Genomic DNA, 13,672 nt, shown 5'->3' with positions numbered 1-13,672 from the left:
ATTAAATTCAAATTCAAATTTTATTTGTCACGTACACAGTCATACACAGTACGATATGTAGTGAAATGCTTGGACAACTGCTCGTGACCTAAAGAAAACAAAAAAGGAAAAGGCTATGAATAAGATAGGAAATAAATATGAAAAATTAAAAAGGGTAAATTTAACTAAGAAGGAATAAAATATAAATTAAGGTTAAAAATGAAATAACTGTACAACACAAATTAGAATGAAGGGTAAATTTAACTGGGAAGGAATAAGATAAAATATATAAATTAAAGTTGAAAATAAAATAACTGTACAACAAAATACACAATATAGAACTATATAAGAATGTATGAAGAAATCTAAATCTAAATAAATATATACACAATAACAGCAGCTGTACAAGTATTAACCGGAAATGAAGAATATAGTGACCAGTGTTGTGCAAAAAAACAATGTGTGCAAAAACAATGTCCAGAAAGTCCAGTGTGTGTGTAAGAACCATATGTGTGGGTCAGTACTGTGTGGTGGTGTGATTGAGAGACCGTATCGCCTGCGGGAAGAAGCTCCTCCTCAGTCTCTCTGTGTTGGTCTTCAGGGAGCGGAATCGCTTTCCTGACCTCAGCAGAGAGAACAGTCTGTTGTTGGGATGGCTGAGGTCCTTCACGATCTTCCTGGCCTTGGTCCAGCACCGCCTGCTGTAGATTGAGTGCAGGTCAGGGAGCTCGGAGCGGATGGTGCGCTCAGCTGACCGCACAACCCTCTGTAGAGCTCGTCTGTCCTGCATGGTGCTGTTCCCGAACCAGGTTAAGATGTTTCCCGCCAGGATGCTCTCTATGGTGCACGAGTAAAAGTTCCTGAGCACCTTGGAGGGCAGTTGGAAGTCTCTCAAGCGTCTGAGGTGGTAGAGACGCTGTCGGGCCTTTTTCACCACGGTGTTGATGTGACAGGACCATGACAGGTCCTGCGTGATGTGAACTCCGAGGTATTTGAAGCTGTCCACTCTCTCCACTGGGCACTCGTTGATGACGGGGGTCTGGTAGTTCCTCTCCTGCTCAGTGCTGAAGTCCACTATCAGCTCCTTTGTCTTACTGACGTTTAGAAGGAGGTTGTTCCTCTGGCACCAGTTCTCCAGATTCCTAATCTCCTTCAGGTAGGCCGTCTCGTTGTTATCAGAGATCAGGCCCACCACGACGGTGTTGTCAGCAAACTTGATGATGGTGGTGGAGCTGGTAGTGGCCACACAGTCATATGTGTACAAAGAGTACAGCAGGGGGCTCAGAACACACCCCTGGGGGGCTCCAGTGCTGAGAGTGGTGGAGGCTGAGACATGTCCGCCCATCCTTACTGCCTGTGGTCTGCCAGTTAGGAAGTTGGAGATCCACTGACACATAGATGAGCTGAGTCCCAGATGCTCCAGCTTGGTGGTGAGTGTGGAGGGAATTATGGTGTTAAATGCAGAGCTGTAGTCTATGAAGAGCATTTTAACATAATTCCCCCTTCTAGTGTCCAAGTGAGTGAGTGATGTGTGGAGGAGATGAGAGATGGCATCGTCTGTGGAACGATTTGGACGGTAAGCGAACTGTAGTGGGTCCAGTGTGTCTGGTAGTGAAGAAATGATGAAGTCTCTGACCAGGCGTTCAAAGCACTTCATCACTACTGAGGTGAGGGCTACAGGGCGATAGTCATTGAGAGAAGCCTATTATGGGGGGCTGCAGGTGCTGCTGCTACAAAGTATCCCCAAACTAGGATACTGCCACCTCCATGCTTCACAGCTGGTATGAGGTTCTTTTCTTAGAAGGCCGTACTTCTTCTTGTCCTTAGCGGGCGACCAGCGGCGGTGGTCTGCCGCGCAACCAGTACGCTGCTGTAGGTGCCGCAGGTTCTCTTGCTTGACCAACGATTATCTTCCACGCTTTTCGATCTAAGGCGATGGTTCTTGCCAAACATGGTGTCCAAATAATTCCGTTTTAGACTCATTTGTCCAAAGAACATAATTCCAGAAGTCATGGTCTTTCTCTACGTTCGCTCTGGCAAACTTCAGTCTGGCCTTAATGTTTCTCTTAGAGAGCAAAGGTTTCCTCCTTGCACACCTACCATGAAAGTCAAACTTGTGTAGTTTCTTTCTGATAGTCATGCACTTTCACATCGACAGTAGCCAGAGCCTGCTGCAGTTCCTGTGATGACATTTTAGGATTTTTGTGCATCTTGCGCTCTGCTCTGGGGATGAATATGCTCGCACGGCCAGCCCTGGGAATCTTGGCAGTTGTTTTGAATGTCTTACACTTGTAAACATTTGGATGGTGGAATGGCTGATGTCAAATTCTTTTGAGATCTTTTTGAATGCCTTACCAAACCCATAAGTGGCCACAATCTTCTGAGGGCATCAGACAGCTCTTTAGATCTCACCATAGCGCTCACTTCAACAGTCAGGAGCACACCAAACTAAATCTGAGGTTTAAATAGGGCAAGGCTCCTTTAAAATGCTGGTTAATGACGTACTGATCATGTGCACCTGACGTGATACACCGGTGGGATTTTAACCATTTTAAGTGTTTTATGTGTGGGAGTGTCCTAATTTATTCCTCACCAGAAATTGCATTCTTTTTAAATTGCATTTCACAAAGTTTTAAAAAGTCTTTTCTTATTTTTTAATCGTTTAATTATATTATTTGAATCCCTCAGTATCATCAAAATTTATATTAAATATCCAAAATATAAAGGTCATCACCATGAAGATGAAACTTTTACTGTGTTATAGCTGTTCTAATGATAAATGGCACCGAGGAACACTTGTTTCACACCAGCAACAATTAAGTTCTCTAGGATCCAATGCTATGTAACTTGGTACTGCCCATTAATGGTATTGACACCACCCCAGTTATCTACTTATAACACAATCCTCAGAGGGCCTACCCCTAGTTGGCAGTAAGTGTGCAGCTTTACCAAGAACACTATCCAGGCACTATTTGTTTCCTAGAATCCTTACAGCCATGCAACCAACTAGCATGAGCCAGTTAAAAACTTCAAAATTACCACATAATTGCGTTTGTAATAGAAAAAGCACTTTACTCAGAATGGCAGTCGTTTTACTTCTTAGAATGAAGATGCCGTCAACTTTCAGAAAACTGTCTTCATTATTCGTATTTGTTAAAATGTCTTCCAAGAATCCTGAATCTGCCAAGTTCCTGAGTTCCATTTATCTGTGAGTATAAAGACATTCATACAAGTGCTTTTTCTAGTAAAGAAGACAACAACAACAGCAATGTTACATGAAAATGTCTTGCTAGATTCATGTCCTTCTCCACTGGAGCTCAGCTGGTGCCCGAAGATAACACGATTCATGTTGTGGACACTCACAGTTCTACTCTGTTTCGAGTGGTAGGATGTTGAGATTGGAAAAGCTGGAATATTGTAACAATCATACAATCCCACACACTCAATTGCATTTGAAGAACAAGCAATTATAGGCCAAACTGGGCAGCCTTTTTAAGAACTCTGTTTATGAAGGCTTGTCTTCTCGTATCTCGTGACGGCTAAATCTTGACAGATGTCGGTGAGTGCATTTTTTTTTTTTTTTTTTTAAACACGTCCCTGTGTTTCCCCTTTTGTTTGCGCCTACATTATATTTCCATTTTCATTTCTTCTTCTTAGTGTTAATGATTTAGAATTGGATGATGTTGCTTGGGTCTTTACAGTTTTGTGGCAGGTAAAATTGGTACTTCATTTGACTCACAAATGGACCGTTTTACTCGGAAACCTTCAAATGTGTCTTTGTCAGTCTTTCTGAATTTATATCTGTTTTTGTCTCCGTCATTAAAACTTCCCTCGTTGTTGTTCATTCTCAATACATGGCCCTCTCTCCATTTCATTTTCTTTCTTCTTTACATTCTGCCATTTTATCTCTGCATACTTCCCTGCCTTTCTCTGACTCTTTGAACAAAGGCACGATAAAGATGCTGGTCCCTTGTCTGCATTCCCCTCTCTTCGTCCCTTCTTACATTAGTATGCTAACATTACATTCACTGATTAGATAGCTCACTTCAAGGATGAATCCCCCGCCCCCCAAGTGGCCCTTGCCTGTGTGTGTGTGTGTGTGTGTGTGTGTGGACAGACAATGCCACAACCCTATTCGTGGTGGTCTGCAGTTTGAGAAGCATCACTACTTTTCTCTTTCATGTTGTCCACGGCAGTAGTCATAGCAGTTCTCTCTTGTATTATACCATGCCTCCTCTTCTCATTTCTGTAGAAAGAATTGTTTCTACTTGGTATTAATTTGACACTCTATTTATCAGTATTTGCCTTTTCTTTTCTGTAGTCCATAAACAAACAGCTGTTGCGTGGTTTAGCTGTTACTCCTAATGACAAGCTTTCTTCCACCTGTAGGTGGCAGCGTCATGAAATCTCTGAAATGGTTTCAGTAGACTGTAACCATAATGCATGATACTGACCAATAATGTTAAAGAATATTCTTAATTGACTGCCACTTTTTTGTAGTTTTCTTTTTCTGTTCTTTGGAAACCATTTTTTCAACTTCAGTTAAAGATTTTACTGATTTATTTTTGGAAACTTATCCCACAAACCTAATATTAATCTTCTAGCTTGTTAGAGCTGTAAACTGGAGTCTCTTCAAAAAAACAAGTGACAGAGCTTTAGTATTAGCTCACATTTGGTGACATTTCTTTTCTTTTTTCACAATCTTGTCAAAATAAACTTCTTGCTCTTTTCGATCTTTTTACCAGGCACCCATGTTCTCCTGGCCACGACTGAGAGATGCAGATCCTGTACTTCGCTGTGAGATGGCTTCCACTGGAGAAGTAGGTCCCTTGCAAATATACAACTCAATGGTGTGTGTGTGTGTGTGGATATAGAGATGTGTGTGGATATAGAGATGTGTGTGGATATCTCTATCTCTCTTTATTATTGTGTTTCAATTGTAGAATTAGTTCAAAGACATTCTCATGTTTCTCCTTTTTTGTGTTCTGATGCAGGTAGCTTGTTTTGGACCAAACATTTACTCGGCCTTCCTGAAAGCTATGCTGTCCACAGGCTTTAAGTTGCCTCAGAAGGGCATCCTGATTGGGATTCAGGTAAGGCTCCAACTATTATGCTTTTACTTCTTTCTGTTTCCTTTAGGTGCTCCCCTACAAGACATCAAATGTGTAGACAAGTGTTTCAGGCTATCGGGTTCATGCAGGTCTAACTACTCTCACTGACCTATAAACTATGACCAACTCTGGCAGTCTGGGGAATGACCCAGTAAGGCTGCAATACATAATATGGAAATGATAAAAGTTCTTAGTTATAGAGCTGATGCTTTTTTACATAAATGACTAAGAACTACCACTGACATAAGAGTCACATTAGTTAAGGAGAAAACTGTTTACATACTTATCAGAATGCTATGTCAGAATGAAAAAATTGCTGCAAAACACAGAAGTTTTTCCAATCTGCAGTCACAGAAAAGAACAAAATGTTAAGCTGGACTGTTTTCTGCCACTGCATTACATGATTTCTAGTAATTAAGTCTTGCTGCTACCCAGAGTTGCCAAACTGCGAGTTCACTAATGCAGCTTTAACAAAGCACTCACAGCACCAGCTGTGTAATTGGTGCTCTTGGGGAACAGGTCCACTTCAAGGCAAGTGCCTGGGGTCATATACAGACTATAACGTGGCTGACAAACAGCAGCAATTTTGGCTGACGGATCCAGAGAATGCAGACACATGGAACTACAAAAAACAAAAAAACTTAGTTGTAGGGGAGTTTAAAATGGTCTTTTTGATTGAGCAATCTTTGTGAAGAAGTCTGCTGGAGGGTGGGGTAAACATCTGAGTTTCACACAGAGTTCTGAAATGATGTACTCATATTAGGCTCATTTCTGTGATGCTGATATGAGTTTTTTAATGGATATTCTGCTGACAGTGTACACAGTGGACTCTTGGTTTCTGCCTATCACAGTTTTTTGGCAGAAAAGTTCCTAAACCCAACCAGCTGCAGTAGAGGAGGCGGGGGATGGGAGAGTTCAGTGCTTCATTACAATTTAATACTGTGCTCTTCTCATGCAGCATTATCAATCCTCCATATTGAAGCCAATCACCTATTGTGCAGTAACACAAGAACAATGGATCCACTAAAATGCCAGAGATGGCAACAGAGAGATAAAAGATCACACGTTTATTTTTTTCTTTCAGCATGAATATAACATATAATAGTCATATAATATAATTGTAACCATCAAAGGAAAACTTAACTTATGACATTGTGAAAAGATGACATGGGCTCCCGTATTTCAGTACGAAAGCTTTTTATTCCGTGTTGCGGAAAATAACTGCTCTAGGCAAATTTCTAATTTGTCTCTGATTGGTGAGAAAGCTGAGTGAGCGTGGAACTTCAGAAATTGCATGAGCGGAAAGAAGCACTATACCATATCGATAACTAGGCTATACTTCACTACAAAGTATTTTCCAAATTATAATTCTAAAATACTACAATAATGAAAAGTATTACATTTAAAAAGGTAGAAGTGGTACTTTCAATAAACAAATGGCTTAGCAGTTCTGTCACTGTTCAAAGTAAATATGTACAAAATCTTGTACCATTTTGTTTTTAATTTTTGTTACTTATTTTATTCCATGTTCAAACATTTAATGATTCACCTTGTAGGTGATTGACTTAGTTGAAGGCTTCAAGCTTTTATATAAAAAAATTCTGAAATGTAAGGAATATTTTTGGAAAATTCCCTTCTGGAACCAAGGCCCTAAAAAAGGTATGCAGTCACTGTTGCGCTCCTCACATTAGCTTAACTTAATGGTTGTAGCTTTACCTTAGGACCAGCAGGAGGTCAACTTGCAGCTTCTCTGACTTGTAGCACAGTGGCAAAAACCCTTTAGGGTTCTATTTCTATTGTAATTCCTTTGGTTACTCGTATCATGTTGTCTGATGGATAACTAAGTGACAGTTATAAACACAATCTAACTAAACAAACACACAAAGACTTGTACCTTTTTCTTATGGAACAGTCTGAGCCAAGGCTCACGGTGCAGGCTGGAAAGAGTAAGTGAACAGATGAAATTGGAAGTGAGGTGCCCCTCCCTACAAAGAAGCACATACGTCTGGTTACTGACAAGGTTTGCTGTTCTCATGCTGTGATCGATGCTGGATGAATCCACAACAAGATAAAAATCAGAGCTGAGTTGTTTTGGGATGGTTGTTCTCCCTAGAAGTCGTTGTCCTGCAAAGACCACACCAAGAGCACAATAAGCAGTCCTGAAAGATGTGCAAAAATATCTACAAAATACAGAATTAAATGGGTTGTGTACTCACACTGAGCACGCATACCAATTTTTCATATAGTGGACAGTCTTTAATATACAAAAACACTGAATAAGAATGGTGTTAATCGGTGAAAGGACACCGCAAAAGAAATCCCTATTGGGTTAAAAAAAGGGGAAACTTCTAAGGTTCAGAAAAGAAACTAGATACTTATAAGAAATGCACAAAGCAGACGTAAGTTAACTTAATGGAAAAAATCCACAAAGGGAGAAAAGGCAATGCACAGCACCATCAAAGCCTCTTTCTAACCACAGTGATGCTTTGCTACATTAGGCTTGAAAACTTTACTACCAGCGTGTACACCCTGAATTCCAAATTGTATCAAGAAATTACAGAAAAAAAGGACCAATCTTACAAAATGTTGAGTGAAATGATAAACAAAGGCACTCCAAAAGCACACACCAATTACCACTAGAAGAAAGATCTTCAACTAAGACGATGCAGAAATGTTAAACGTTTGCATGAGATACGGTACAAGATTCTTTAGCAGATACAGAAAATGTCTGAGGTCATTCCTGCTAATGGATGTTCCACAGGTTGCTCAATTGAGGCGTTTACTTTTTCCAGCATGTACTGTGAGGTATACTAGTTTTGGTTTTTTGTTTTTTTTTGTTTTTCCCCAATAAAGGCTTAAACATTTTGAATAATTAATCCGTAAACCCTGACAATACCGATGGTTTTCAAAAATGTTTTCTTGCAACTCTACACAAACTCTACAAAGTTCTTTGATCTGGTTTTGTATTGGAAATATGTATGTAGGTCTGAAAATATTATAACCGCTGTCTGCGGCTCTGTGTTACGGCAGATCATTTTACAAATTGTTTGTCTAGAAATGGATTGCTTAGCTATCAAATGTCTTCAGCATTTCAGTATTTTTGCAGGATCTACAAAAGTAAAGTTTTTTTGTTTTACTTTGTTTAGTTTGTCTTAACAGACAAAAACTAAACAGTTGTGTTCAAGATACTCTTTCTTTAAGGCTGTTTAAACAAGTTTTTATTGAAAATTAGATTAATCACTCAGACTACTTATATTAACAATAACTATTGGTAAAGTTTGTTATTTTCCTAACCTGTCATGCCCTCATTTTTAGCTGTATGTCAGATTTGCCCATCTAAGTACAGACTTCTGTGTTATATAAGGCTTAATGTAGTTACATGACACAAATCAAACCATATCACAATGCTTTTGATGAGACAGCAGTGACTTCAGCAGGCGCATTGTTTACTAAGCTGAAGGGCACCCAGTGTGAGCATAATCAGTTGCAAATCAGGAGCAAACACTCTGAAAGTGCTGAAAACTCTTCTGTGCGCTTGGTAGAATCCATTAAGTGGGTCATTTGAAGTTGATCTCCAACAAAATTGTTTGTTTTTTTTACGTCAGCTTGTTTCATGGAAAAAAAGAACAATTGAAATTCTTTTCTGTTTAAATAATAGATTTTTTTTTTTAAGTGCACAGCATTGTCTGTACCGAATGTCCATGAGTTACATAAAACAGACTCGAGCAACACACAAGAATGAATGTGTACTGCATAACAAAACTGACATCATGTAAACTGCTTGTATGGTTGAACATGTTTATAATCCTCTGACAGAACAGTCTTAACTACCACAGTTACAATCAAACAAGCATCTGCAGACAACAAGAGTAACCCTTTTAATACTTAACTGAATACCTCGTTTCAGGGCTGGTTTGTGTTTTCCTTTTATAGATCTACAAAAGACAACTACATCTAAATAGACCAAACTGCTCTGATCTTAAGGATGTGATTGTAACTAGGTGTTCTTTTTCCTTCAGGTCAATGGAGGGTAGGTCATATTGTGCCAATCTTGGAACAGTCTGACACCACTGATGCTAAAAATGACTTCAAGGTCATTTTTAGCATCAGTGGTGTCAGACTGTTCCAAGGAAAAAGAACACCTAGTTACAATCACATCCTTAAGATCAGAGCAGTTTGGTCTATTTAGATGTAGTTGTCCTGCTCATACCTTGTTTTATAGATTATTATAGATTCGCATTATCAAGGGTTCTGAATCTAGAAGGATACCTCAAGAAATATGTATTGTTGTTTTTGTGTTTTGTCTCTTTCTTTCTTTTCTTTTTTTAAAACAATGGTTTCTCAGTATTTTTTATTTATTTTTTAAGCACAACTGAAGTTCCTGGTAAGCTTGAAAATAAATTATGCAGTCAGTGTCTGTTGTCATAGCAAACACATGTACTCTCTGAGAAATCTTCCATTGGTTGACTGTTGCCAAAAGACAGATGGCAAAGTCATCCCACCAGAGTGAGGAAGTAAATAGACTGTCACACTTTAAAAGAAAAAAACAAAACTGCTCCTTAGCTTGCCTCAGTTATCATATTCCTTATCAGAGAATCTGTTGTTTAGATTTGTTGTCTAGAAATTGCAATGCTGCCTTTTTTCTTTTCTTTTTTAACTTCAAATTGACTGATATAACACACCTACCTACCAAACCAGAATGTCATTATGTTGTCTTAATTTGGAACAACCCTTTATTGCCTTTGTAAATGTTAAATGAATTGGGGGGGGGGGAATGTGGGTATTCCAAAGGGATGACAATATTTGTATTATTGTTGAATATTTATATAGTCCTAATTGGGCATCTAAAAATTCAATTATTTTACAAGTTGTGCCTTATTTTGTAACCGCTTTTCTGTAGGGAAGTATCATGAATACAGTGTGATTGTGATTTGAAAGGGAAAGTGAGACAGAAAAGAAGAACAAACCTTCAATGATACAGTGCTGAATTTGTCTCATACAGTATCAGTATCAGTTTTTCAAATATCCGTCTGCTTCCCTCCCTTCCAGCATTCGTTCCGACCCAGTTTCTTGGCTACAGCAAACCAGCTGAAAGAGGAAGGCTTCAAGGTGACTGCAATTTCAAACATAAGAGACGAGACGTGTTATTGAAAATCAGAAATATTTTCCTTTTTGTGATTTTCGGTCATTGAAAATCAGAAATGGCTTCCTTTTTATGATCTTCGGTTAATGAAGCTCTTCTGATTCCTGCTCTTTAGATTTACTGAAAAGAACTAAGAATTTCTTTCCTTCAGTATTTTTACATTCTATATATGTATGCGTTTGTAATGCTGCATTACAGGGAGTGCAGAATTATTAGGCAAGTTGTATTTTTGAGGAATAATTTTATTATTGAACAACAACCATGTTCTCAATGAACCCAAAAAACTCATTAATATCAAAGCTGAATGTTTGTGGAAGTAGTTTTTAGTTTGTTTTTAGTTTTAGCTGTTTTAGGGGGATATCTGTGTGTGCAGGTGACTATTACTGTGCATAATTATTAGGCAACTTAACAAAAAACAAATATATACCCATTTCAATTATTTATTTTCACCAGTGAAACCAATATAACATCTCCACATTCACAAATATACATTTCTGACATTCAAAAACAAAACAAAAACAAATCAGCGACCAATATAGCCACCTTTCTTTGCAAGGACACTCAAAAGCCTGCCATCCATGGATTCTGTCAGTGTTTTGATCTGTTCACCATCAACATTGCGTGCAGCAGCAACCACAGCCTCCCAGACACTGTTCAGAGAGGTGTACTGTTTTCCCTCCTTGTAAATCTCACATTTGATGATGGACCACAGGTTCTCAATGGGGTTCAGATCAGGTGAACAAGGTGGCCATGTCATTAGTTTTTCTTCTTTTATACCCTTTCTTGCCAGCGACGCTGTGGAGTACTTGGACGCGTGTGATGGAGCATTGTCCTGCATGAAAATCATGTTTTTCTTGAAGGATGCAGACTTCTTCCTGTACCACTGCTTGAAGAAGGTGTCTTCCAGAAACTGGCAGTAGGACTGGGAGTTGAGCTTGACTCCATCCTCAACCCGAAAAGGCCCCACAAGCTCATCTTTGATGATACCAGCCCAAACCAGTACTCCACCTCCACCTTGCTGGCGTCTGAGTCGGACTGGAGCTCTCTGCCCTTTACCAATCCAGCCACGGGCCCATCCATCTGGCCCATCAAGACTCACTCTCATTTCATCAGTCCATAAAACCTTAGAAAATCAGTCTTGAGATATTTCTTGGCCCAGTCTTGACGTTTCAGCTTGTGTGTCTTGTTCAGTGGTGGTCGTCTTTCAGCCTTTCTTACCTTGGCCATGTCTCTGAGTATTGCACACCTTGTGCTTTTGGGCACTCCAGTGATGTTGCAGCTCTGAAATATGGCCAAACTGGTGGCAAGTGGCATCTTGGCAGCTGCACGCTTGACTTTTCTCAGTTCATGGGCAGTTATTTTGCGCCTTGGTTTTTCCACACGCTTCTTGCGACCCTGTTGACTATTTTGAATGAAACGCTTGATTGTTCGATGATCACGCTTCAGAAGCTTTGCAATTTTGAGACTGCTGCATCCCTCTGCAAGATATCTCACTATTTTTGACTTTTCTGAGCCTGTCAAGTCCTTCTTTTGACCCATTTTGCCAAAGGAAAGGACGTTGCCTAATAATTATGCACACCTGATATAGGGTGTTGATGTCATTAGACCACACCCCTTCTCAATACAGAGATGCACATCACCTTAATTGGTAGTAGGCTTTCGAGCCTATACAGCTTGGAGTAAGACAACATGCATGAAGAGGATGATGTGGACAAAATACTCATTTGCCTAATAATTCTGCACTCCCTGTATATTGCTCTTCTAGCTCTATGCTACTGAAGCCACTTCCGCTTGGTTGTGTGCCAATGACGTTCCTGCCATTCCAGTAGCCTGGCCCACTGGGATGGGTGGAGACAACAGCTTGCCCAGTATTAAGAGGTGAGTAAATGTTCATTTAGATTACTAAATTGATGTTAAACCCTTCTGGCACATTTATTGAAGTGGCTCATGTGAAACTTTGGCCTTTAAACTTTGAAGCCAAGCTTGTGGTTTTCAGAGGAAGTGTTTAAGCATTAAATGAATTGTAACATATTAGATTAAAAACAAGATGTCTAATCAGCATAGTATGCTGCCTTAAGATCTAAAGCCTCTTCATTATCGTTGTAAGATGTGAAAAGATCAAAGAAGATTTAGCAGACTCTGAAGTCCAGAGTCATTACATTGACCAGTATAAGACTTGAATAGGGAGAATGATGAAATTATTTATAAGGGTAACATAAAGTTAAAGCAGTTATGGGCAATAATAAAGTACAAAAATTGAACAAATATTTTGCACAACTTCCATAAATGGCGCTGCTACTCTTCCACTTTTTGACACTTTGTTACGGTCCTATAGCGTGTCTCCTAAGTTGATTTTGGTTGGTCGACACTAATGACTTGTCATTGAATTATCATTTTCTCGTGTACTACTGCTCCACTTTCCAGACACACAGCACACTGTAAAATACTGACACTGAAGTCTGGTCACAGAGAGAAACTATCACAACCAAAGAAAATCAAAAATAGCACAAATTAGGTAGATAGTGATATATTTTGCTGTTGGCCACACCTGTGAAACATTGTAGGGAAACTTGCAGTGGAAGCTTAATTAGAGTTGCAAAACTTTGAACATTATAGATTGCATTCTTTAATAGCATTTCACTTTCTTGGTATCTTAACCAGGACATGTCTGGCGACGAATTGCTGTACATTGTTTTAACATTGGTCTGTTTTTTATTGAATTGCTCAGTTGCCAGTAGTACAACCTGTTAAGAAAGTTCTACATAGAGAGAATTATTGTAGCACAGTAGCCGTGACTGTGACGGTGTTCAGGTAACGATTCCACAAACGGGTAATGATCATGCCACAATGAAGCCATCTGGACCATATGTTCGGAAGTCAGCTAGTGAAAAAGAAGGTACGAAAAATGTAATAAGCCTAGACCAACACTAACAAACACATACAGATGTACACAACACTATTTGGCATCATCTGTGCAAGGTGGCATAGAGGCCAATTCTTTATAGAAGGAAAAAAACTCACAACCTTTGTTGTCACTGTCTATCACACACGTTCATTTAGAATTCAGCCTTATTTCTATGCAGTCTGTCGAAGGCCTTCAGGTGAAAATGTAAAAAGAGACTGGGGCTGTGTGTGTGTGGGGACAGAGAAAATTTGGTCTGATCTTTGTTTATGTTGGAAGTATACAAACACAATTTGCTTATTTGGTCATAATTATAATATTTGTTTGTTTGTTTTTTGTTTTTTGTCTTTTCTGAACATTCTTGTCCAACATTTGGATTATTGGCAGGAAAAATCTAACACTTGGATTTAATAACTGGTGGGACATCCTTTTGCAGCAGTAACTTCAAATAAGTGTTTTCAGTAGCTTCACATCAGGCCTGTTATGCTCTCAGAAGGTATTTTAGACTTTTTTTTTTTTTTTTTTTTTTTTTTTACA

At 39.2% G+C, this 13,672-nt stretch overlaps 1 protein-coding gene across 3 annotated transcripts in view; it reads left to right on the top strand.

Annotated features, from left to right (window-relative positions):
- Window positions 1–13,672, top strand: part of cps1 (carbamoyl-phosphate synthase 1, mitochondrial) — a 66,178-nt gene that overhangs the window by 47,365 nt on the left and 5,141 nt on the right. For 2 of the 3 annotated variants that reach the window (XM_085373722.1, XM_085373721.1), the window contains exons 33-36: window positions 4,725–4,803; window positions 4,978–5,072; window positions 10,140–10,199; window positions 11,999–12,111. In XM_085373722.1, the coding sequence (XP_085229848.1) occupies window positions 4,725–4,803; window positions 4,978–5,072; window positions 10,140–10,199; window positions 11,999–12,111 (347 nt within the window). Of the gene's footprint in view, window positions 1–4,724; window positions 4,804–4,977; window positions 5,073–10,139; window positions 10,200–11,998; window positions 12,112–13,672 lie in introns of those variants that run through there. The other variant, XM_085373723.1, reaches the window with a different exon arrangement.

This window comes from Diplotaxodon limnothrissa, linkage group LG16 (assembly GCF_057381915.1).
Source record: "Diplotaxodon limnothrissa isolate DT_005_m linkage group LG16, D_limnothrissa_male_GT1.1, whole genome shotgun sequence".
Taxonomy (NCBI): domain Eukaryota; kingdom Metazoa; phylum Chordata; class Actinopteri; order Cichliformes; family Cichlidae; genus Diplotaxodon; species Diplotaxodon limnothrissa.
This window is presented reverse-complemented; position numbering and strand designations above follow the sequence as displayed.